The 26,055-nt window shown below is 38.7% G+C and overlaps 2 protein-coding genes and 1 pseudogene across 2 annotated transcripts; 2 read left to right on the top strand and 1 right to left on the bottom strand.

Moving 5' to 3' along the window:
* Positions 1 to 675: 675 nt before the first annotated feature.
* Positions 676 to 8,577, top strand: LOC110051187 (uncharacterized). The gene is made up of 8 exons (XM_089276667.1): positions 676 to 742; positions 2,023 to 2,923; positions 3,428 to 4,491; positions 4,928 to 5,079; positions 5,375 to 5,568; positions 6,362 to 6,488; positions 7,470 to 7,663; positions 8,565 to 8,577. The coding sequence occupies exons 1-8, from the start codon at positions 676 to 678 to the stop codon at positions 8,575 to 8,577; spliced, it is 2,712 nt and encodes a 903-aa protein (XP_089132793.1).
* Positions 8,578 to 10,330: 1,753 nt separating this feature from the next.
* On the bottom strand, positions 10,331 to 20,247 carry LOC110051186 (STAM-binding protein-like). The gene is made up of 11 exons (XM_089278000.1): positions 20,062 to 20,247; positions 17,528 to 17,592; positions 17,351 to 17,426; positions 15,752 to 15,853; positions 15,060 to 15,367; positions 14,626 to 14,669; positions 14,015 to 14,139; positions 13,220 to 13,357; positions 12,104 to 12,216; positions 11,886 to 11,988; positions 10,331 to 10,994 (listed from the first exon to the last, which is right to left on the bottom strand). Exons 1-11 carry the CDS (start codon positions 20,185 to 20,187, stop codon positions 10,926 to 10,928), a joined length of 1,269 nt encoding a protein of 422 aa, XP_089134126.1. The 5' UTR covers positions 20,188 to 20,247; the 3' UTR covers positions 10,331 to 10,925.
* A 56-nt stretch (positions 20,248 to 20,303) lies between these two features.
* LOC149098288 (uncharacterized) lies at positions 20,304 to 24,343 on the top strand (annotated as a pseudogene).
* The last annotated feature ends 1,712 nt before the right edge of the window (positions 24,344 to 26,055 follow it).

The following is a 26,055-nucleotide window of genomic DNA, read 5'->3' as shown; positions in this document are numbered from 1 at the left end:
TGTCGCGCAATGCATTTTTTCTGCTCGCGCTCTGAAAAAACATCTTCTTTGACGTTGATATTGTGGTAAAAAACAAATCGAAATGTGGTTTAGCGTGGTCTGTACTCTTATCGACAACGATGCGCGTCATCACAGTGATCAAAATTTGTTGTGGACTCACTCGGCTGCGTCTCGTGAGTTCACAACATTTTGACTACTGTGATGACGCGTATCGTTGTCGATAAGAGTACAGACAACGCTAAACCACATTCGATTTGTTAAATCGACATTCGGATAAAAATTTACAAGTCACAGACGTGATTTGTTATGTCGCGCAGCGTTCGCTCGTTATATTTCGCTGGCGTAGCACGCGCAGAACCGTGAACCGTTAGATAGCCAGTAATTTCAGCTGGCTTTTTAAACCGACGAAGACCGAAGTTGTTCGGTCGAAACGTCTTTGCATAAGTAGCTATAAACGTTGTTTCATCGTTTTAGTATTGTTTGTGTATTTGAAATCCAACTTCAAATACCGTTTAAAACAATGAACAGCTCGCGTTACTTGTGTTGTTAGTAGTGCGTGCGTTACAGTGAGCGTGCATTGTGCCGCGCGCGCTTATACAGCGTTTGTGACGTGAATTGACCATTCTCGTAGAGACATGTGTTGTGTTATCTGAATGAGATAGCAATAACGCCATAATGGAAAAGAAAAAAGCTTTCAGAGTGATTCTATTGAGTATCTTGGTATCATACACGGTTTGCGAAGGTAAGATTCATCTTTGCAGTAATTATTTAAGAACAAATAAGCTTTAACTGTTGCCGCAAATTCAAATTAGCGTTCTGATTGCTTGTTAGCAACACTTTCGGTGTCTTGCAATCTAGTTTTCTCTTGCTTCGTTACAAGACAAAAACCGTATTTTTAAAGGAATTTGTTTCCAGCCCTCTCGTCGATGAAAACACAAACGAAGTACCGTATTTTCTCAATTAAAGGCCCCCGGCATTTATTTCAAACTTAGTTCCGTTGATTTGGCCTTTATTTCACTTTTGCAATGTATTCGAGGCTGGAGTTTTTTTACAATTTTTATTCATTAATTTATTCTTCAGAGCTAAATATCTTATACTACCTTAAGTTTGTTTTACCTCAATTATGAATTCCTTGAGGGTCTTTTTTACAAATCTGCCTGGAAGACCGGGCTTTAATTCGGGACCCGAAGTTTAATCGAGAAAAGACGGTACTCAGTTTTAATTTGCAGTTTTTAAAGTTTACGTATAAAACTATAGTTCCGACAAGTTGATGAGGCATCTAATTCGTCGTTAATATGATCGTGAAATTTTAATCGCGCAGTAGAAATCATAAGTTATGAAAGAACCAATCTCGCTTAAATCTTTTGCATTACCTAAAATAACCGGGCAGTGGTAAAACTGAAAAAAAAAAAAAACGTAAACGTTCGTAGGGCCATTGCTTTTACTGACAAATGGTTGAAAAAATTGCAGAATTCGACAGCAAGTTCTTCCAGCTCAGCTATACTCTATCCAATGTGATCAACATTTTCTGGTTGGCTGTGGCCTCAGAACAGCATTTAAATTTTACCGAAGATATTTGACATCAGGCTCTCTCTCCGTTATTAAACATAAAGAGCTAGCGCTCTTTCGCGCAATCTTTGCAACAGCGAAAAAAGCAAAAAGGGTGTATTAAAGATACATGAGATGAATTTGCTCCTCAGCTCGGTAGGCAGCCGGACATTCGACTTTCTTCGAATTTTCTTAGCGATCATGTGGATGTCACGCTTAAAGGAGTCCAGTCAGTATTTTGGCCACGTACAAAACTTACCTTTAAATTAAAGGAACCCTGAAAATAGCCATAGAGCCATAGAGAAAAACACCAAAGAGTTAATAATAAACCCTAAAGAAACAAGGATGGTTAAAAATGGAGAAGATTAAAATGGATCACAAACGACGAACTTGAAGAATTTAGGTTAAACTTTTCAAGAGCGAAACAATAACCTAGCTCCTCTAATTCAACCTGTCGCCTTGTTTCAGTTGCAGAGGATCCTAACCATCTATTCACAGAGTCTTCAACTGGAGTAACCGGATTCAAGGATCTTTCAGCAATACATGCTGATGTACCGCTTCGCTCCAGACAACATAATTTTCCCGGCCAAACATCGGATTCATTCTCATCTGATGATGAACGAATCGGCTCACTGGATGGAAGAGTTTTATCGGCGTCGAAGAACGCCCAAAATTCCACACTATGGACTACAGATGACAAGATCAAAAACGTCTCAACTATGCCAAAGCTTAAGTTCGCCATGCGCCGCTTGGCAAGGAGACATCACGTCTTAAAATCATCACATGGTACTGGAATGCCTTCATCAGCTTTTATTTTGGAAGACAGCAAAGACAAGGAGGCATGTACGTACCAGAAAAATCTGCCATCATCTATCACGGGTTTAACATATCAGACGAATATCACAGCGCCTTTCAGGTTGACGATTTTGTCAACTGAGGAAACGGTTATTCCGTCAGTCCATACGGCTGATGCAGAATCAGACTGGATTTCAAAATTTGACAATTCAACTCAACAAGATGATCGGAAATCTTCACACTTTAATGATAAGGAGGACTATTCTTCACCTCATGGTGAACCAAGGGTGACTGGACACGAAGGGTCAACAAGCCATACCGGCACATCAGCGATGCCACAACACAAGATGTCTGTTCATCCTGGGCTAAAGGCATCTTCAGGGCTTCGTTGGAAAGCGGCTTACGATCCCGTCAAGTTAGACGATAGAAAGAAAGGAAAGCACTTCAAAAACAAGAGGAAGAAATCACATTCGGTGAATGAAGAGCCAGTAGATTCGAGTTCATCGGCAGCCACTGTTGCAGGAATCTTGGCTGGGATTTTGATGTTATTGTTTATTTTCACCGGTGTTCCACTTCTGTGGTAAGTTTTAGATTCTGTTATTAAATTACATATTTATTTATTTGCTCATTTTTAATACACCACTAAATTCTCAAAAGTAGAATTAACTCATCTGTGTAACATTCAGTCAGGAGAATCACTTATCTGATCAACACAGAGAGGAAGACTTTTTGAAATTTCTCCAAACATCTTTTGGTAACAATTTAGTCAATTAAAATCAATGGACATGCGTATGTATTGATGGATTTACATTACGAAGGAGCCAAAACTCTTGTTACGTGGTTGCAAAATTTATAGACTCCTGACTAAAAGTCTTAAACGAGTTAAGCATATAACAGAGATTTATTTATTAGTACATTTAACGGTATTCAACTAAGACTTAAACTAACAATAAAAAAGTAAAGTCTCAGTAATATCCAGGTCTCAATATCAATGTAAAATTTTATAATTAGATCATGATTTTACAATTAGATTATGGTTTTACAATTAGATTACGTTTCTTAGCCGCCACACATTTTTATGCAGGAGAATTTTTAACAAGCGGTGGCGACGGCGTCATGAACTGGGATCAAATTTACCTTCAACTGATGAGGAGCTGAGCGAGAAGGGAATCATTTTTGACAGACCAGGCTTGAAGCGTAACAAGGAATCATCAAAGAATGCCTGTTCAAGAACCACACCAGAGACATCTTTAGGAAGACCACAATCAGCCTCTTCATCTTATCAGTCGCCTAATCACCCGATACAAGAGCAGAAAATATGGACACTGACCGACACTTCAAAATCGACTTCGATTATGGCTCATCCTTCACTCGATGACGCGAACAGAACAGATGTTTGGACGGTTAATGAGGTTCCTGAGACAAAATCCTTGGATTCTTCATTCACGACATCATCTCTGTCTGACTTATCAACTGGAAAACCGACTGAAACACCCCGCTCTGAATCTTTGACATCTGTGTCTTCAATGTCTCAGGCATCAGAGACGGAAGTTTGTGATTTTCCAACCGTGACCTATTCATCAGCTTCAAGCTATGATCTGACAGACAAACCTGCTCTCAGTTCTTTTCCGTTTACAACTCAATCGAGTGTTGGTCCATCTACATCATCAGAAGAGACAATCTCGGAGTCTTCACTGTCGCCACACCCATCTTTACCCGGCTTTTCTCTACTGCCTACCGCTTCAGAAGAATCCACGCGAAACGTGTCCATGGCGACCAATAGTAGATCTTCTACAGGCTCCTGTAAGACACCCGTTGCTGTTACTGTACGTAATGAAGCTGCGATAACCAAGGACGATGAGGGCGATAGTACCTCCACAAGTTGGAAATCACAAGACGAAGTGCTGCGAGTGGTGAAAGATGCCGGCAAAGAATCACGCAAAGCAGAAATGATGATTACGATGGGGGTTGATGATGATGAGGAATCTTCGGTGATATCTGATTCTGAGTCGTCTACAGGAGAAGTGATTTACACGAGTCAGGAAGCAGAAATTAAAAATGTAACAAAAGGTGATGATATCCTCGATATTATGGGAAGAGATAAGGACAACGAAGAAACGTCTGTCATCAACGAGAAGTCCAACGATGGTAAGTTGCTATTGGTTACATCAAGACGTTAATTACAATTTTCACGTAAAATTTGTGTTTGACATTCACACAACCTCTCAACCTCAACCGCACAACAAATGCGGGAATAAGCTAGGAGGGAATGGTAGAACCCCAGCCGTCCTCTTCCCTCCCCCTCTAAGGAAGAATTGATAGTGATGATTACTCTTCTCCTGTCAAATTTGTGCTCAACATTCATAAAGCTTTAAAGCTTTCAACCTCAATCCTTCAACAGATTTCAGGAGTTAGGGAGGGAATGGTAAAACCCCAGCCGTTTTTCTTCCCTCCTCCCTCTTAGGTTATGCAATAAGAGAAAGTATTGAAGTGATGAAAACTAGCAAAAGGATCTTAGAATCTCAAAAGGGGTGGGAGTTTTTAAAAATCGCACGAACTTAAAAGACATAATTTTACTCAACAGGCCACGCACAGCCAAGAGATGCCGTGAGGCCTAAGGCCAAGCGTGAGGTACGATGGGAAGACGAAACTTCAAACCCTGTGGATACAGGCGCTTCAACTAGCAACAAGCCAAAGATAAGGGTGTTGAACCACAAGGATTACAAAACATGGAAGGTCAGAATTGGAAGTATTTACGCTTGCAGTAGCATAAAAGGCTTTTTTGAGCCAGTGCTCGTATTTCAAAAATATCTTTTTGCCTGTGACAGGAACAAACAAACCTCATATACCTTAAACAAAATTAGGCATTAACTTGCTCATCTTTTGTTAGCTAGCGTCAGTGCCGATCGTTTTAGTGTAGGCGATTTAAACACCAATGTAGCGGGGGGGTATAAAATGAAGCGGGCATGGGTATAAAACTTACCCTTTAACAGGGACGACAACTGAAAGACTCTTAAATTTCTGAAAACAGGAACGTCAGAAGGATATTAAGATGAAGAAGGCACAAGGAATCAAGCCACGTGACGTGTTACCAGACTTGCAGGCCATTCGAGATATTTATAATTTGCCTCGCATTCCTGTTGATCCAGAAGGTGAATGTCTCTGCTATTACTGTAAAAAGCACATCAAGAGAGCTCGATGGGAGAAGTTTTTCAAACTGCCTAGGTACGTTTTTATTCCCCCGTTTCATCATAGTTTTCAGCTGCAAATTTCTGTAGTGGTTAAATTCAGTTGTCATGAAACCTTAATTTCAATTCAAACATGAAGCTTGAGCTCCAAACAAACCGTGATCGTAAATCTGAAACAAGTACTGGTACCAACCGTTAAGATTTCAAATTTTGTAGTCAATGTAGTTAATAAATGCAAATAATGCAAATGCAAATGATGATAATGATAACAACCAAGAGACTATATAATAACTTTATTAATGCGTCGAAATTGTTTTAGTCCAAGGATAACTAATAGAGGACACCTGCCTAAAAAGAAATTACAAAAACTAAGAATAATTTCAAACTTAGTCTATTTACAGGTTACAAAAACCTAAAGATAACTTTAAAATTAGTCTATTTACAAGTTTCATGAAAATAAAAGCATTTAAAAAACCTAATTAATTAATTATTTCATAGATCGCAGCTACGGCATCCCTCATCCAGTAGAGTTTCCAGGTTCATCTTACGTATATGACACAAAAAACGTAATTACGGTACCTGTAAACACTAGAGATCTAAAAGAAAGTTGCTCGAAAGTCTAGTTCTAAAAACTACTTGATGGACTACAACTACCATTGGCATTGTTCTGACTCCGGTTGTTCGAAGACTGGATAACGTTCACCACCGGATAAATCACTATCCAGTAAATAAGTGTTAACCAAACAAACCACGCTTAGCATTATCTACCTGTCGAACAACGTAATCCGGTCTGATGTTGTGGTTGTATTTCTGTTTTGTTTCCGCAACAGTAAGCTGTTTTCCTTCAAATCAAAATCTCCTGCTTATGAATCCCCGTCAGGCTCAGAGAGTTCATCTTCCACGAACTCTGCTGCAAAGATAAGGGTCTTGAATCACAAGGATTACAAAACATGGAAGGTTAGTTACAAATACCTACGCCTAAACACGCCCTTTAGGCACGCTTTGGCAGCATATCACAAGAACTTTGGTCACACCATAGTTCAATAGTTCATATTCTAATTTATTATATTCCTGAGAAAATTACTTCCTTGTGATTGGCGGAGAGCGGGTCAATTCATAGTTAATTCTTAATTTGCTCTGCAGTGCAAATTAACGCGAGTGTGTTCACAATTTTCTCAGTCATATGATAAAATGAGTAATCGTGTGAAAGCTCAAGCAATTAAGGATTAACACTACTTGTGACATTTGAAAATTCTTTAAAAAAGCACTCACCTAAAGGCTCGTGAAATTTGGAGAGAATTTTCAAATATCACTGGTAGTGTAAATCCCTGATTGGACTCGCACTCATACGATTACTTCTACTAATTCCCCTGAAGCGCGCTAGAATGCAACATTCGCAGGTCGCAGAAACTTGAATAAAAAACCTCTGTCCGATTATCCGGGACAAAAAGAAATTTGATTTGTAAATTAGCAAAACTTTGGTATGACTAAAAGGAACAAGCATATTTCTGATATCCAACAAATGCAAACTTAAAATGGATAAAAAATTTAGGTACATTAGGTAATAACCACCTTATCAAAATTCCACCAAAAGTCATGTGTTATCAGGTCAGCGGCCTTCTATTGCTGGAAATCATGATCAAGAGAGTAGAATCAAAAGTTAAAAGTGGAAACTCGTGACATTGGTTTTTAGCCTTCGTAGCTGGCCAGAATTTGCGCGCGAAAACTTTGTTTCGGCGGGGAAGCCCAATAACCAAAATGCGAGGGAATTTCGCGAGTAGCGAAGCCGCGATGGGGGGCTCGATCCAAACTTAACTACTCCCCATTCTTCCCGCTCTGAATTTAGCTGAGAGCATGCGCTTACTGAGAATTTACCCATGCATAGTGCTAAAAACTCGAATCGCGTCCTCATGGAAAACACGTTTTTTTTTTAAATAGGAGCTTCAGAAGGATATTAAGATGAAGAAGGCACAAGGAATCGAGCCACGTGACGTGTTACCAGGCTTGCAGGCCATTCGAGATATTTATAATTTGCCTCGCATTCCAGTTGATCCTAAAGGTGAATGTCTCTGCTATTACTGTGAAAAGCACATCAAGAGAGCTCGACGGGGAAAGTTTTTCAAACTGCCCAGGTACTTTTGTGAGATAGTTTTCTGCTATAAATTTCTGTAGTGATTTAAGTTTAGTTACGATAAGACAGAGTTCGAGCTTGAAACAAACGGCATCGTAATCTGTCAATGTAACTACTAAATACAACTAAACACACAAAAAAGATGTACTTACAGTGCCCAGAAAAGACCAGAATGCTTTTTATACATTATATGCGTCGGAGGCTACTGTAGGTTATGTGTTCATTTTAAGAAGTATAGTGTTGCGATGTTTCTTTCCTTAAAAACAATTATTTTGAGGCAGCGAAAAGTTGAGTTTTTTTCAAAATAACTTAATCTCGTAACATTTTTTTAAAATAAAATTAATGCGAGCCAATGGTTTCTTTCCTTGAAATAATTTCAAGAGCCACTTTGTGTTTCGTTTATTCTCTTTAACAAACTAACAAAACGCCTGAGGTAACTTTTACACTAACATTCTCTCCAAAGGAGAAGCGATACTTCTGAAGGCTCCATGTTACCAAATCCGGATTAAAGCGCAGTTCCCTCTACGCCGGAGGAATTTGAAAACGCAGCTTTATTTCCACGGTCAGGCCTACCGTCCACACTAATCCGTCACGAAAACGGAGCGTTTCGAAAACGCTCTTCAAACCGGATGAATTTGAAAACGGCAGCTTTACGTTTTAGTGCGGACGGAGAACATTTTGAAAACGGAGCTTTTCGAAAACGATGACATCACGATAATTAGGTAATTTCTCTGCCAAAGTTTTCCTCAAACACGGTGATTGCTGCGTTTTCAAATCCTCCGGCGCACTGTGGGCGGGGCCTAAGTACCAGCAGTGAATTATGGACCAATGGGTGCGTAAAGGCTTACACTTAAAAAAACAGGTTTATTAACAGGGAGTTATGTTTTCCTTTTTTTCTTCAGATTTGACCGCTAAATGACTTGTGCTTGATATGCGAAGACAGTTACATAATATTGTTCAGTGAACGGGCATCTTTGACGACAAAGAGTATTTGATTTAATATTTTATCAATGTTTTTGTAACAAACCAACAAACATTTCGTCTCTATAATTTAGATGTATACAGAAACAGAAACATGAAATATAGATCATTCCATTGCATGGAAAAGTGTCTAATAATAAATGTTTTTTTTTTGTGAAAAAAATGATGTGTTTTATAGATTTTTGTTTTGGAATCCACTTTCACCAGAATAAATCCAAATACAAGACTCAGAAGGCGGAGGTCAATTTTCCTGTGGGAAGGGGGCTGACGCCCTGGCCTCAGATTAAGAAGCCCTTCGATACGGGTTACATCGTGTTGCATTTTTAATCAAGTCACTTTTACAACACTTTACGTTACCCAAATATATAATAGATCAAGTTAAATTGTCAGGACCCCCAGGGGAATTGAAATACTGGGGGTAGCCTCCTCTCCTCCGACTGAAATATCATTACTCCTAGTCACTATGGTAACAAGCGAGAGACTCCGGTTTCCCGCGTTGAGTAACAGTTCTCGGCCTTTTCATTTTCGAAGAAACGGAAAAAAGAGAAACCATCCCTACTCTCCTCGCCTTAAAATTATCATCTAGTCAAAATTTTTTGTAATGAGCGTAAAATTCTTAGATGCTGGACGTGTGTTTTACTTTTTCACTTTTCACTAACCCTGAGGTCAGTAATCGTTTGGCGCGTACTCGTAAAAGTCATCTCACAACGCGCATGGTTTGCAGTTCTAAATAAAACCTTTTAGCCATTTGCCATTTTGTTCAGTTTGGGACCCGCTCTCATGTGAGTAATTTCAATCCTCTGATTCATACGAAAACGCATCAATGTGGACAGGTGAAAACAAACCCAAAACGCCAGGATGGGCGAAAATATTTTGTTTCGTTTTCGTTCAGACGAAAATGCGTACTTTTAAAAACCCATAGCCTGAATAAGCCTAATGATTATTTGTAAATTAATGACTGTTGTAAAATGTGTGCTGTAACGTTATAATACAAACTTCTCAAAATCTGTTTGACCAGATTCAAATATCACAAGTTGGCTTAAAAACCATTTTAATTTTCTCCGTTTCATACAATCGATATTTCATCCAGTTGTCTGTGTTTTGAAAGAATAAGCAAAGGCACAGTTGCCAGACATCACTTTTCAAAATTCCCTGACTTTTCTCTGATAAAAATAGCATTTACCTGACCAAAAAAAGACATAAGTATTACTAGTAGAAGTATTCAATTGTCAAAATTGTTGCCAGTCTCCTCAAGTATATAGCAAACCAGTGGATAGTGCTTTTCAGGCATTCTCGCCGCACGGTTTCTTGGTTCCCAACTGTACAGAAAAAATTTTTAGCATTCTACGAGGGTAAAGTAAGGTAAAGTCTGTATACGAGCCGAGTGGCCCATCAGGCCGGTGCTTATCCCGGTTTCCGTAGCATGAAGCGGCTGGGAGTATTTCTACTCCCCCCTGGATGGGATGCTAGTCCATCGCCAGGTTAACCCAGCATTAAGTTCGCCGGTACCCTGATTAGCACACCTAGGTGAAGAGCGGCACTGTGAGAGGTAAGTGGCTTGCCCAAGAACACAACACAATGTCCCCGGCCAGGGCTCGAACCCGGACCGCTCGATCCGGAGACGAGCGCACTAACCATGAGGCCACCGCGTCTCCACACTAACATAAGAGAAAACTACAAATTCGGCTGCAGTATTTTCAAATACGCTTTTATTATTTTTAATCGTGAGATTATCGGCGAAAACCGACACCAAACTATTTTCTTCCAATAGCAATTTACAGCAACTTCGACAAAACAACTCAAGTGCTATTGTTTGGACGTCAGCGAAATTAAAGCAATGAAATTCACAAAATTTCTTACAACATGGTTTTAAATCTGAAGATTTATAGATTTAAACCTTCAGAAGGGCACTTGAAAGCTATGCACACTCAAAGTAGTAGAAAAACTTGATTGCATGTGAAAGAAAAAAGTAAAATTATAATATAACTTCTCAAGTTCGGATTTTTATTTTCGTTACAATAGAGAGAAGCAGTAAAGAGATCTTTTGTAACTACTTAATTAGTTGAAAATGCAAAGATCCCTCACTGTTAATATCATGCAACTGTGATTTATTTCATAAATCAAAAATCTAAACCAGAAAAAAAAACGTATTATACCCACGGCATACTTCATGTACACGTAGTTAGCTGTAGCCGTAACAGTTAATCCATTCGCACTGTGATGGTTTTGAAAACTATAATTAACATTACTGGCTAAAATTCATTTAATAAGTACGTATCATTTTATTTCTTAAATCTTAAATCTGTTACATCAACTCTAGCGACGTTGTCCCATACTATGTGCGAACTTTCCTAAAAGAAACGAAAAAACAGCAAATCAATATCAAAATTACTTAGAGGTAAAGGAGGAGATTTACGCTAATCCAAAAAAGTTGATTTAATGTAAATGGTTTGAGCCCAGGAGTATCAGTAGCTCGTATAGTGTGATCGTCCGGGTGAGGGTAGTTCTGAAAAGAACTGTTGTTGGTGACGTGACTGACGTGAATAGTGGATAGTGTTTGTCAGTCGACGATGTTACAGGTCTGGTCCGTTCAAAGTGACAGGTCAGTTTAGCAGTGACGGTATTGGCTGAAAGACCCGTGTAAAGTTGGCCAACAGTCATTGGTCGGTTCTCGTAAGTTTCGATCCGTCTATTGTTAGTCAAATTAAGTCAGTCTGTTGGAGATCGTTTATATCGTGAATAAGTCGTTTGCAAGGTGCCGGTTGACATCTTCCAAAATCATTCGTTGAAAATAGTTTGTATTGCAATTTAAACAATGAGCAGACTCCCAGTCAAGTTAGGTTAGTTGATGTTATCCACCAATGTGATTGTTGGCATCACTATTTCTCGTTGCTTGTTTGTGTTCAGTCAGTCTCGGGTTAAGGTTTCTGCCAGTCTCACCAATGTGGGAAGCCTGACAGTCGGAGAATTTGATCTTGTAAACTGCTCCCTGTCTGTTGTTGGATTCGTCCCTGTCTTTAACGTTGGTCAGCAAGTGTCGTTACTTAGTAGTAGGTTAAGGGCTGTAGGACCCGCGTGATGGTCTAAAAAGTGTCCTTAATGTAAGGTATTGTCACTGTAGTAACACGTGTCGGGTTTTCGTTCGTTTGTTTCGTTAGTTTCAGCAGATCAGTGTTTTGTCTAACAAAGTCAGCGTTGTGGGATGGAAAGTATATTAAAGATTGTTGTTAGCTCAGCCTTACCTCGTATAACGGAGGCTCTTTAGGGTGCGGGTGAAACCCTGGCTTTTTACAGTTCAAAATAAACTGAAGGCCATAACCCGGAGTCAGTGAAAAAACACCAGTTCTACAAAATAATAACACTTTCATCAGTACATGAGAAAATAACATCCAAATAAAATCTACTTATCCCGGACGACCGGATGGCACTTCTTTCGAGCTCTGTGTTTAACTATACTCACTCGCTAAACTTTGGAGAACAGACAATAGCAATTGCTTCAGGCATGATCAGTTGATAACTGCAGTGTGTGTGCAGATCGACACTTGACATGAAGCTGGTCTGTGATGGGTGTGTCTGAAAAAAAATTACAAATAAAACATTAGTTTTCATGCGAAGATGCTGAGGAAACCTTAAAACTGTTCATGTTGAAAATAATTTTTTCCCTCACAAATTTTTTTTTGTCACTATGAATCAGAGATAATCACAATATATTTATTCCACAAATACAAGCCTCAAGTTCCAAGAATTAATTAATAAGAAATGAGACACCGATGCAGAGTCAGTGCTTTAGTGATCACAAGCTTTGGACGCTGTCACAGCGTCTTTCTCAAGTGAATATAGAGAGAATCTATTTGTCACGTGAGCTTGGGTGAGCCAACTCACGTGCCAAAACATCCCCGTATACACCCACGTTCTCGATTGAGCGTCGGGGACTGGTACACAATTTCCAAGGCCTCGTAAATTCTCCTTCTGAAGTTGTTTTCTTCTCTAGTTCTGATAGCCTCCTTACTCTCTTCCAACTTGTGGCCTGTGTCCTTAAAGTGTTCTCCAACGCCAGAGAGTGTTGGTCAGGCAGTTTCTCCAATATAGATCTTTTCACAATCAGCACACTCTTAATTTATCATTTTATCATCTGCAAGGTCTCCATATAGGCACAAAAGTGTAGAAAGCAAAAATTAAAAACTTATTGGAATGGGTATTATAGTTTGATTTCAAAGATTCTTACTATTAGTTCCATCTGTCACTCCTGAATGGTGATCATTTAAAGTTCAGAAAAGAAAATTGATCAATAAAAACTAGACATGAAATAAAATATCTTTTCTGCAGGGTTCCAGATAGGTTTTCAAGGCAGGGTGTCGATAGGGAATTCCCCTAGGTCAATTCCCACTGCACCCACCATTTAATCATTGTAAATTTTCTATTAATTTGTCAGGTCATGTAGCTGACCTTGTCGGGTTTTTGACCTGAGACCTCTCACTTATCTGGAACACTGTGCATGAACTGTAGGTACGAGTGTACTGACTTTCTGCAATCTCACATCTAACAAAGGATCACTGACAGTGTACAGTATACTCACATGTATCCAGCCTAATGTAATAAGATTGTGGGAATCTTGGAATTCAAAGAGTTCTTCTTCACTCAAAGTTGTGCAGGAATCTGAAGTAGAGGTTTGCTTTGGAATCAACAGATGAGTGATGCAGAACATATTGTTTTGCTGATAAGTAAAAGACAAATTGATTAAAAATACTAATTAAAAACCTTCTAGCCTACATGAAGTTTGATGTTGAATGTTGATGTCCATTTACTTGTATTTATTACCAACAGGAATTCCATACATGTAACTTTTTTAATCAGTTCTATACACAGTACTGCTCAAAGGTAAGTTACCACCCTCTTGTGAGACGAGAATCTCATCTCGCGAGGTAAGACTCGCTTCCCCAGAGACAAGACTCTCATCTTAAGAGACGAGACTGTCATATCGCGAGACAAGACACTCGCCTCGTGGGAGCTTTAAAAACTGTACGTATGACTGCTTGAATTTTAATAGCCTATTGTAAAGCAAACATGCAGCAACAATGCAGCAAAACTTGGGCAAATGAACAAATGGCTGACTGAGCCACAAAGTAGTTGAAAATCACCTGTTGATCAGGAGTTCTAACTATTTGAATCACAATCTGTTAAAATGTTTTGATCAAAATATTGCTCAATTTGCATTTGCAGTCAATATTTAAAAGTGTACATTGGCATTTAAAATGATTTTACACCAGCAGTCCAATCTTGTGTTTAAAAACTTAACTGCTAATTGACACTACATGTACTCTTGACTAGCAGATTTTCAGACTCGGACATGAAAAGAAACTGTGCTACTTACAAGACGACCAGCAAGAATGCCACAAGTTTCAAGGTTCTTTCTTGTGTTGTCCGATGCAAGTCGTAGAAAATGACTGATAAGCTCACCAGGAATGTGTACTTTTCTAAGTCCATGTGGAGTTGTATCTTTATGTAACAAAAAGAAAGAAGGGCTAAGAATATTACTGTCATTCAATTTTAGTGTTATTTGCATAGCAGCCATTTTTCAGCAATCTTTAGCCAGGGGTTTCACTAAGGGCTGGGCACTAGGAAAATTCATAAATTGTGTGAGGATGATTTAGACCACCTGGTTTGAGAATCTAGGGAAATGTTTTTTTCTTGTAAAAAAGTTTCTTCTGTTTCTGAAAACCAGTCACCTTCCTGTTGAAAAAGTTACTTAATGAAACCCGTCTTTAGCCCACATCACAGACAGTGTGCATCACCATTTAAGTATAATGGTACCATCTTTTGCCATGCAAATGAAACCAAGTCTGAAAGCAGTAAGTTCTATCTGATTTTGGTACTGCTGGACTTGAATTTTTGGATAGGAGGGGAATATGCAGTTATTCTGTGAATGATAAGCTTTATATCAACTTTTATGTACATCAAAAGATGATAAACCACCACACCCACCTGCAGCCATGACTGGTTTAGTTGACCTGTCAACTGATGGGGTACTAGAAAAAAACACAAATCATGATAATTGCTTAGCAAGAGCATACAAGGGTAAGTAAAATGTTAGTGGAGGACCTTGTGAGATGACAAGACTGAAAAAAATACATTTTCTGATAGCCTGAGACTTTCTGAGCCTTGCAAAATAAAGCAAGACTCAACAAGAACATTGCAAAAAAATAGTATTTACAAAATGGTGAGGCCTGTGAAATTTGACTCAAATTTTACAAAGTACTTAATGCTTTAAGGAACATTTAGCAGCCCTATTTCAAATTGTGATTACAAGATCTTGCCTAAATCAATGTCACATTGTGTCCAAGAACGCAATCAGTAACTGCCATTAAACTCCCAGTTTAATTAACACTCAAAACCAACGTCAAATTCCTTTCCTATACCTTGGAGTGGGCACAGAAAACAGCGAGGAGTAGCTTGGTGGCCGTGGCATAGTACTGTGCATCTGTTCATTTGGAGCTCCATGTTCACGTTGATTACTACCCACTGTTGAATCATTACGGCCAGTTGGTGGGGCAGGATAATCACCAATCAATGGAGGGGCACTAGGAATGACCCTTGGGATCTCCGCATGATGCGTTGAGACACTATTCTGGTGTTGCGCTATTTTTTGGGCTTCCTGTTCTCTCCGTGCTCTTTCTTCAGCTTCCCTTCTCTCAAATTCTTTCCTTCTGGCTTCTTCTTCTTCTTTCTATAAAACAGAAGTACAAGTTGTGTTTATAGAGACTCTATCACAATACCTTTGTCACCATGAAGCTGGTTTCTGTGTGCTTTTAAACAAACTTTCTTTAATTGATGATCACTGTGTGATGCTCACAATTTGACAAAACAACCACAAACATACCACAGACTTTTCTAAGCAAATTGATTTATTGTAAGAATTTTACATTTCACGATTTAAAAAAGAATAGTAATTGAGCTTCCTGTTTAGCACTTCCCTCCTCATGTACATTTCCCACCCTCCTTACATTTTCTACACACCTCCATAACAAAGTATCATAAGACTTAGAATTGAAATAAAAAACTCATTTATTAACTAGTAAAGAAAGATTAAGTGTTTCTGTCTATTTATTACCTTTCTGGCCTCTTCAGCGATGAACTGTTGGTATTCTTGTTGATATCTTTCTTTTAAAATTCCTTTGAGTTCCTCCGCCATGCTGAATACCCTTCTGAGGCTCTGAAGGATCAAGACATGGATACATAAAGGATATTACATGGTAGCGAGATGATAACAATTTTATGTTCGAGTGGGAAGAAGTGTTCTTGCCACGAGAACATAAAATTCATATCTCCGAGCCAACGTGTAATGTTCTTTTTATTGTATAGACAAACTGATGATGGTGTTTTTGACGATTTTCTGAAGATTTCCAACCACTTTCCGAAGATTTCCAAAGATTCTCCAAAACTTGTCCAAAGGTCACACGAATGTTGCCGAACATTTTCTGAAAATTTCCAAAGATTACCAAAGATTTCCAAAGACTTGCGAAGATTACTGAAGATTACGGAAGTTTGCCGAAGACTTTCGAGGAACACCTGAGGATGTTTCGATGATACACCAACGAATTTCAGAACAATTTAAGAGACAAACTTGATATCAGTGAAATCATCAATATCTTCACTATTGAGGATATGGAAAATATGCCACTCGAGTCCCGGATGTCATTCTGTATGAATTTTATGAGCGATGTACTTTCCATTAAAACTCGTGTCTATATAAGAAAAATTGGTTATAAGGAAACTGTGATTGTCCCATAATGATTGTACATTTTTATATATTTGATCTTTATATTTTGTATAATCACTGTATATATGTTGTTGGTCAAAATGAAATTCAGGTTAAAATGATTTAAACCTAGGTTGATTCTCAATTTCCTTTGTCTTCTAACCCTAATTATTCATGAACTTGAATAACAATTAGGGTTAAGAGACAAAGGAATTTCAATTTAACCTGAATTTCATTTTGACCTACACTAGTTTGATTCTCAATTTTCTTTGTCTTCTAACCTTAATTATTCATGATCCATGATATTTTAAGTAGGGTTAAGAGACAAAGGAATTTCAATTTACCGGTAACCTAAATTTCATTTTGACCTACAATATATACATGTGTATATATACCCCTGATTCACATCAGCCTTTGGGTGCCTTTGTCATACATATATTTTAACCTGCATTATCAAATAAAGGATTGAATGATTGACTGACTGACTGACTGACTGACTGACTGACTGACTGACTGACTGACTGACTGTCTGACTGACTGACTGACTGACTGATTGATTGATTGATTGATTTACCACTACAGCTAACAAATTTTAAATTTTCCTTGAATTAAATTTCAAACAAAGCTATAATGCAGTTAGGAGTTACATAGCAACCACTCTTGAAAACCAAGTTCATCGAACAAATTCTGAATACTAAATAGACAAATGAAATACTCCTATATTGAAAAAGATGTCCAATGCACACATGTAATCGCTCTAAGGAGGTTGCACAATAAGGGTCTGGAGCAATACATTTGTGGCAATTTTTATCATGCTAACTCCTCAAAAAGATTTGTAAATTTGCGAATAATTTTATTTTCAATGGGTGGCCTTGGTTGGAATGGTCATATCATAACTTGACTTGCCCGTTTTGATCTTCTTTCAAGCTTCTTATTCCTGTTGGGTTTTACCTTTTTGTTCGTTGCTTTATCCACTGGTGCTGTCTTGGCATATTCTGGATGTGCAGGAAGCTTTTCAACAAACAACCTAACAGGACATCACAATATCAAAGTAATTAAAGAGAGAGATTGTAAATCATGTGACTCATCACATTTTCATGGAACTAAATGTTTCAATGCTCTACTTACGTGATGAATTTTGAATATAAAATGAATGCACTTTCCAAATTTCCCTCATCATGGTAAATCTTTGCCTAAGTTTGGGATAAGAAAGGAAACATATTAAATAAACAATCATGCGTAAACATTTATATTACACTGACCATAGTAACCTTCTCTGATGATTTTACAGATAATACCATCATTAAGGCAAATATTTGATGATTTTAGAGTTTCCTAGTACATGTTCAAGTGAAGTGAAGTGAAGTGAAGTGAAGTGAAGTGAAGTGAAGTGAAGTGAAGTGAAGTGAAGTGAAGTGAAGTGAAGTGAAGTGAAGTGAAGTGAAGTGAAGTGAAGTGAAGTGAAGTGAAGTGAAGTGAAGTGAAATGAAGTGAAATAAAGTAAAGAAGACATTCCAAAATGAAAAATGCCATTACTTTTTATTATGAAAAGCTTTGCAAATAAGCAGAAATTATTTTTCATTTCATGACACATTGACCAACATGAAAATTTGGTGGAGACAAGATTTGTTGTAATCTTTGTCAGAGCACAACAAATTTTATCAGCCCAGTACAGATGGAAGCTTAGCCTGCATAGCTGGTGGTTTCATTGTCACCAGGGCAAATGTCATGTACATAACGTGTGTTGGAGCCACAAAAACAATAACATAACTTTTAACTGGTTGTTGGAACAATCAAATTGTAATTTAAGGGGGCTCCCTATAGTTTTACAATCGGATGTGCACTTAGAGTGAAACCTCAAACGTCAGTGTTTTTCAATATTTTATGATGTCAACATGAGCACAAAAAGAAAAACTGACAGTGAATTTTCTCGTGTTCCCTTTGGTGAAATATTTCCATAAAATTTGGTAGGCGGGTACTTGTAATAAATACTTTACTGTAGTTGGAGCTCATTTTTCAGGGAAATCTATCTGACCCTTTTTTCACAGCGCTACAAAACATAAAGTTGCAAAAATCTAAAAACTGTCTTTACAAACCCTACTTTATTTCATGTTTAAAATTCACATCCTGCCAGATTTTTAGAAGATTTCATCGAAGGAAATTAAAAAAAATCACAATTAACACCATAAAAACGGTAAAAAACACATTTGTTTGGGCATTTAATAATTCAAGATTGAAAGCCAAGATTTTAACTGAGATGATAGTAAATCAATATATCATCATTGCTTATTACATATAATAAGTTTGAGAGGACTGATTGTTTAAACAAATGCAAAAACAGCTTTTAAAACATAACACTAGAGTGTGGAATGTGATAAATCATCACCCTATTGAGCCACCTTAACCAAACCTATTTAAACATAATCATTTGCTATCACATTACACATAAACTCCCATCATGGAATAGTGCTGTTCCACCTTATCATTAAAATGACCAGAAACCCAAAACATGGTCGGGAAAAACATGGAAGTAACCAACTATCAACTATACAGTGAAACCTGTATTAAGTGGACCCCATAATAAGTGGACACCCTCTATTAAGCGGACACCAGCTTGAGTCCCTAAATTTTCTTCCCACATTCACTGTGAAATAAACCTGCAGTCAGCAGACACCTCTTTCTAGTGGACGCGGCTTGTTGCACAAAACCTGCAATAAGCAGACACTTCAAGGGCATTTTACCTCTAGAGGTTCAGCTGAGACTCCTTTAACATTGTTCAGCGATGTCATTTTAAAGCTAAGTGATTATTCCAGATTGACGCATTGACTGACTGGACATTATGCTACATGTATGAGCAGTCTTTGATCTCAAACTGTGTTACACTGTGTTACGAGAGGGTTAATAATTAACTATTATTGCACAACATATTAGAACCTGTTTTGAGTGGATACCCTGCATTTAACAGACACTAATGACAGACCCCAAGGGTGTCCGCTTAATACAGGTCTCACTGTATGTTAGTTGCACAAGTATCAGTAGTGTAAGCTATGTACTGGCTGTATTGTATACAAATAAAAGATAATATTAAAAAAAAAAATTAAAAGAAACTATCATCAACCAAAATACTACAAAAATGCATCTCACAGGGTTGGAAAACCTTGAAATGCCACAATTCAATTTGAAAATTACTGAAATGCCACATGAAAAATTGCCCAATACTGCAATACTGCAAACCCTATAAAATAATGATCTCCTCTTTTACAGAAACAAAGTCCAAGCTCACAAAAAATGCTAGTTTAGTAGGCTACGAGTTTTTCTGTAATCAGCAGATCTCCCAAATGGGAGAGAGTAAAAACACGCTGTATCTGGATATGCTCAATACAGATGTGTTCATTTCTTTATTTGGAAGATGACATCACTTATTAGTTCACGGGAATAACGGTAGAGCACCAAAGCGAAAAGGAAACTATACTTTTTGCAATCCTCATACCTTAGGCTACTGATGGAAATTAAACACATACGTTGGTTATGCTGCACGACAAGCTGGATGTGAATGTTGAATTGGTCGTTCTGAATCGTTCGATCTCGATCGGGACAATCATCAGCACCAGTTTCGACCCTTTTTTACCTAGCAGTACTTGCACAGATGAGTTGATACTTACCATTCTTTCCATCTCCACACCTGATCTAAAGTATTTTTTGGGTGCTATGCTATTATCAACCTCTACTTGACCAGCAAACTGAACAAGTTTTCGCACTCTCTCAGCTGGATCTCGCTCGTCCGCCATCTTGATGTTTTCATTACCACTAACTCTACCCAGTCTCCTTGAGTCCGGGCTGAGCCCGGAGATTGTCAGCTACTATGCAATAGAAAAAATCATACGCTATGTATCGTGCACGAAATTATTTGTAATGATGGCGGAAGTTAGTTCGCAGCTCCAGAATTTCAAGGGTGCTTTTTTGCAAAATACTCGCGTTTGGACGTAAGGGATTCCAACCATAGCTCAACCTTACTTAAAGGACTTTATGGTTTCTACAAAGAGCAAAAATACTGCGATGTTGCCCTTAAAATCAGCGACGAGCAGAAGATTCTAGTTCACCGGGTTGTGCTCGCGACGGCAAGTCGCTATTTTGATTCGTTGTTCGGTAGTCAATTTATTGAGGCGAACAACGATGAAGTAGAACTACGTAGTTTCGATGGAAGTATCATGAATTGTTTGATCGAGTTTGCCTACACAGGAAACATTCGCATTGATGCTGAGAATGGTTTCGCTCTGCTACACGCGGCCAATTATTTTGGCGTTGAGTTCGTGGAGAACTCGTGCGTAGAATTTCTAAAACCTTGTATTGACGACAGATCCTGCCTGATGATTTTGCAAATCGCGGATACCTTCGCTTTGGAACATTTGAGGGAAGTCGCAAAACGACATGCCTTAAGAAACTTCACAAACACACTCCTCAAAGAATTACTTAGGAGCGAGGAGATCTGTGTTTTGGCTGAAGATCTTATTCCTTGCGAAGATGAGAGGGAAAAGATTTTGTTACAAGTGGTATTGATGTATGTTGAACATGACCCAGCCAGTCGGGTTCAATGTCTGCATGAGCTTGTGTCTCTTATCAGACTTTCACCAGGCGTCGACAAAATCTGGACCGGACCGGACCGGACCGGATCACGGATCGGATCACGGACCGGATCACGGATCGGATCAGGATCGGATCACGGATCGGATCACAGAAAAAAAAAAAAAAAAAAAGTTTTAAAGAAAAAAAATCCCGCCCCCCCCCCCCCCAAATCAAATCGTTTATAAGATAATAATAAATAAAAAATAAAAGTGGAAGACTAAAATATGTTAAATGAAAATAAGAATCACGAATTTGACGCAATGACATGTTAATTACAGAGAATGACGAGGTCATTTAAAAAGCCACATAACTGCTTAATTTACGACGAATTTAAATTGTAATGAACTGGCAGATGTAGTTATATCTGAACGTTAGTTGGCTCGAAGCTAGCGTGAACCTCCCATTCTCGTTTTTGAAATTGTTGTTCGTATCAGTAGCTAATTCTCAGCTACATTTTCGAGTCAGATGTGAGCGTTACAGTTGGCGTTACAGTTAATGAGAAAACTTACGTACGAAAACTTATGGACATAGCTTGCTTTAAAGGAGCTACGTCACGATTTGCGCGTCTTGAAAAAACTAGCCTAGTTTTTCAAGTTCGTCATTTGCAGTCCTCGTTAATCTTTGCCATCCTTAACGATCCTCATTCCGTTTTGATTTGTTCTTGCCTCTTAAGTGTTTTCTATCCTAGAACACGATCATTTTAAGGTTTTATTCTATTTAAAGGCAACTCTTAACGACCCTAAAAATGACTCTAAAAATCGTGACGTAACTCCTAAAATGTTGTTTATTCTCGGGTTGCGTTATCGTTCACACTAACGATGTTATTCCTATAATTTTTTGTAAAACAGCTATATTTCCTTGAAATACAAATGGTTTGTTTCGTTTTATTCCAGTGCGAAATATCGTATTCCAAACTCACATCTTGTAAAAGTATAGACTTGTCTCAACAACGGAAATTGTTTGAAATCATCAGGAGTTTAATTTTTTTAGTGTTTTTAGTTTTTGTTTTTCGATTCATACGTTCGTCCTATTATTAACATGCTGACTCGTTTTATGACAGTTTAATTACCTTTGATGTAAGTGAATATACGAATATCATTTATCTGAACTGCGGAGAAAGATATGAAGACATGATTGATCATCGTAATTATACACACAACTTAAAGTGCCACTATGATGAAATTCTCGATATCCATTTCTTTACATTTTCGTACACATTAGGTCATTCCTAGATATCTTGCCAAATTTCAATTTTCTACGAACATTAAAACTCGTGGTTTTTGGACCTTAATTTCCGAGAATTTCCGGCCGCCATTAATTTTCCTTGTTCCAAGTCTTGGTTGAAAATTTGAGAAAATGACGTCATTTTCTCAAAAATACCGCACGGGTTGAAATTATGATAACAATTAATGTAAAAATTGCGCGAATATATGAGCCAAAGTTTTTGTTATTCTTTATGCGAATTGCTGCGCTAATTGTTATCATAATTTCAACCCGTGTGGTATTTTTGAGAAAATGACGTCATTTTCTCAAATTCTCAACCAAGAACAAGGAAAATTAATGGCGGCCGTAAATTCTCGGAAATATAGGTCCAAACGACATGGGTTCTAATGTTCGTAATAGATTGAAATTTGGCAAAAAATCTAGGAAAGACCTATTGTGTGCGAAAATGTAAAAAAATGGGTATGGAGAATTTGATCATAGTGGCACTTTCAGCAGTCGTGAAATTAAAGCCTGAAAAAAAATTCAGGCCTGAACGGGACTCGAACCCATGACCTCTGCGATACCGGTGCAATACTCTACCAACTGAGCTATCAAGCCAACTGGGAGTTGGTCACATTGTGACTTCGTAATATACCCGTAGATGGTGAAGAGTGCTAGTGAATATACGAAATATCATATAGTTGAACTGCGGAGAAAGATATGAAGACATGATTGATCATCGCATTCAAAACCCAACAGCCTGAAGAAAATTCATCTTTGACCAGCTCCCAGTTGGCTTGATATCATAAAAGAATAAAGGAATATCACACCTGAATTAAATAAAACGTTCTTCTCACAGTAGTCACTTTAGTGTAATTTCCTCAACAAAATTTTGAATTTTGAATTTTTTTCCTTGATCCGATCCGATCCGTGATCCGATCTGTGATCCGATCCGTGATCCGGTCCGTGATCCGATCCGCGATCCAGTCTGTGAATCTGGTCCGTGATCCGATCCGTGATCCGGTCCGATCCAGGTTTTGTCGACGCCGGACTTTCACCTGAAACAATAACTTGTTACATCCAAACCATGGCAAGTCAGAGTCTCTTTGGAAGCTTTTGTGACAGTAAGTTGAACAAGATCAGGGAAAAATCAAGTGATGGAGAAAGCTGGGTTAGCGCTAGGAAGTTTGTCAGGTCTGTGGTCATTAAGGGACGTACCTTGGGGTAATGCGGACAAGTGGAATTTATACCTAGAGAAGCAGCCGATGACGAAAGCCGTTATGTCAAGGACATGAAGGTGTGGGTAGAGCACCAGGGTGAGAGAACAACACTGACAGGTTTGAAAGTCATTTACAGTCATGGTTATCCCAGGAAACTAGTTGTTGGTACAAAGATTAGGCAGAAGTATGAATTCCATCTACAGGAAAATGAGAAGATTGTCAAAGCTGACATTCAAATGAGGTGGCAGGGAATAGATCAGGTGACGTTTTACATCAACAAGCAAGATTTCAAGGGGAATGGAAAAGCATATGGACCTTATGGTGAGGGTTCAAGTGGAGTGTATTGAGAATTTCCAGCTGGATCATATGGCTACCTAGCTGGGGTGTCTGCTGCCTGTAGTGGTACATATATGAGTCTACAGTTTACATGGAGGGCATTTGTCTTCCCTGGTGAGCTTGAGCTGTCTCACACTTCATAGAAGGTCAATGATCGTGTCCTTGCTCGCACAGTTGACAACTTATATTTCCCTGGTGTAGTCAAAACAATGGAGAATGGCCAAGTACGTATCCTGTTTGATGATGGAGATGCAATGACACACTCTGCTGCAGACATTTCTGCGGTCATCCCAGACAAACTGCCTGATCCTATGACACTAAAAAGGACCAGTCATGTGATCGTTTCATGTGAAAGCCCTTTTCACCACATTGGGTTTGTCGACACCGGTAATCATGATCGTAACGTTGGAGTTGTGTGCGATCAATGTGGGGATATATGTATCCCTGTAAGTAAAGTGAGGCTGTTCGCTCAGCAAACAATCCCACATGAAGTTGGTGCCAGAGTATTTGCCTGGTGGACGAATGGTGTGTATTACCATGGTTTCATCACCAGTACAAGTGACTTGAATGTGTTTGTTAACTATGATGATGGGGACACCGTAACACTGGAAAAGCCAGACAGGACTGCAGTCATCCTTGATGTCATACCACAAATGACAGAAATCTTACTGAATGAACATGTGATCGGGTTCTAGCCTGGTTGCACTGGATTCTATCCTGGACACGTGACCAGTATTGACGCTGTCAATCAGAAATTTGACATGCTGTTCGATGTTGGAGACAGGCATATTGAGTCACTCTTTGAGATTCGTCTTATTCTCAGGGAATAACTGTCACAATAACGGCTTTGATTATGCACAGTCTTATCACAGGCAATCGAGGCTTGAAGTGTGTACTTGATAATACACTATTGCTGTTTTACTAAAACTGCCAAGAATTGGTGGTTGTCACTGCAGGTTACCGGTCATTTAGCCCCCAAGTTGATTAGTCCCTAGCCAGTTAGCCCCCTGACAGTATTTTCGACTTCTGGTTGGGGGCTAACCGGCTAGGGGCTAATCAACTTGGGGGCTAAATGACCAGTAACCCACAGTCAGGATGGTCAATTCTTGGCAGTTTTCTTGGCAGTAAACGGCCAGTTACATGACTGCAAATTCAGGCTTCTGCTACAACTGCGAGGATATTTCTCTCTTCTTTTAAACTCTTCATCCGTAGTACACATATATGAAGCATTCGTTGTTGCATTCATTGTCACAAATCTTGTCCCAGATCTCTTGCGGGGTGGTACACAAATATGACAGTATACTGCACGGTGATAGTTTTCCCATCACGCAATAGGCTCTTTGCACGATCCGGTCACATTGTACGGAATTAATTACGCTGGGACGCAAGTTGCACAGTGGGATTTCCAAAACAAAGGAACTCGCACCAGTCCAGCCCGACTTTCCTTTGTTTTGAAAGTCCCACTGTGTAACTTGCGTCCCAGCATAATTAATTCTGTACCATGTGAACGGATCGTGCAAAGGGCCAATTTGTCGTCTACATGTAACAACAAAGTTCGGCACAATGAACACAAAATTGAGACTAAAACTAAATTACAATCACGCAAAAACCTGATTCTTGAGATATCCACTTTAGATTGTTTAATTATATTTTCCTGTCCTGCCTTCATGTTACACTGTGGGCTGGTCACGCAATCTATCCTTTCACGAGAGGAGTACAAGAGGACTGCTGGGCCCCAATGACCTGATAATTTAAGTTTGAGTTATGGGCAAAAAAGTAGGTAGTGTGTAGTATTGTTCATTAGAAAGGAATGTTAGTAGTGTAAGTTATCTTATTATTGTAAGTAAAGTAAGTATCACAAGTAATGGTACGGTTTTGGAAGTAATGTCGCTGTTGTATTGGAAGTAATGTCGGTATAGCCAGTAACGTTAGCATTGTAAATAATTATAGTCAGTATTGTTAATGTGTGTATTCCAATAAGAAAAATAACAATAAAAAAATAAGTTCGAGTTTTCATCATCCCTGTTCCCTCAACGGAGCCATCATGCAGCCATACTGCAGCCATTGGAATCATTTTTCAACCCGTGTAAAGAGATTTGGGCTCTATTCATAGGCCCTTGAAGGTCTACAGTAACCTTAAAAAGAAAATTCTGAATCCTTCATGTGTTCACTTGTGAGCATTCATGTATCCACCTAAAGTTAGGTTAGGTTAGCTAGGTTACCGTAGACCTTCAGGGGTGTATTCCGGAAAATGCTTTCTTTACGCGCTGCTTT

This window comes from Orbicella faveolata, unplaced genomic scaffold (assembly GCF_042242905.1).
Source record: "Orbicella faveolata isolate gen_17 unplaced genomic scaffold, um_ofav_v1 contig_46, whole genome shotgun sequence".
NCBI classification, from domain to species: domain Eukaryota; kingdom Metazoa; phylum Cnidaria; class Anthozoa; order Scleractinia; family Merulinidae; genus Orbicella; species Orbicella faveolata.
This window is presented reverse-complemented; position numbering and strand designations above follow the sequence as displayed.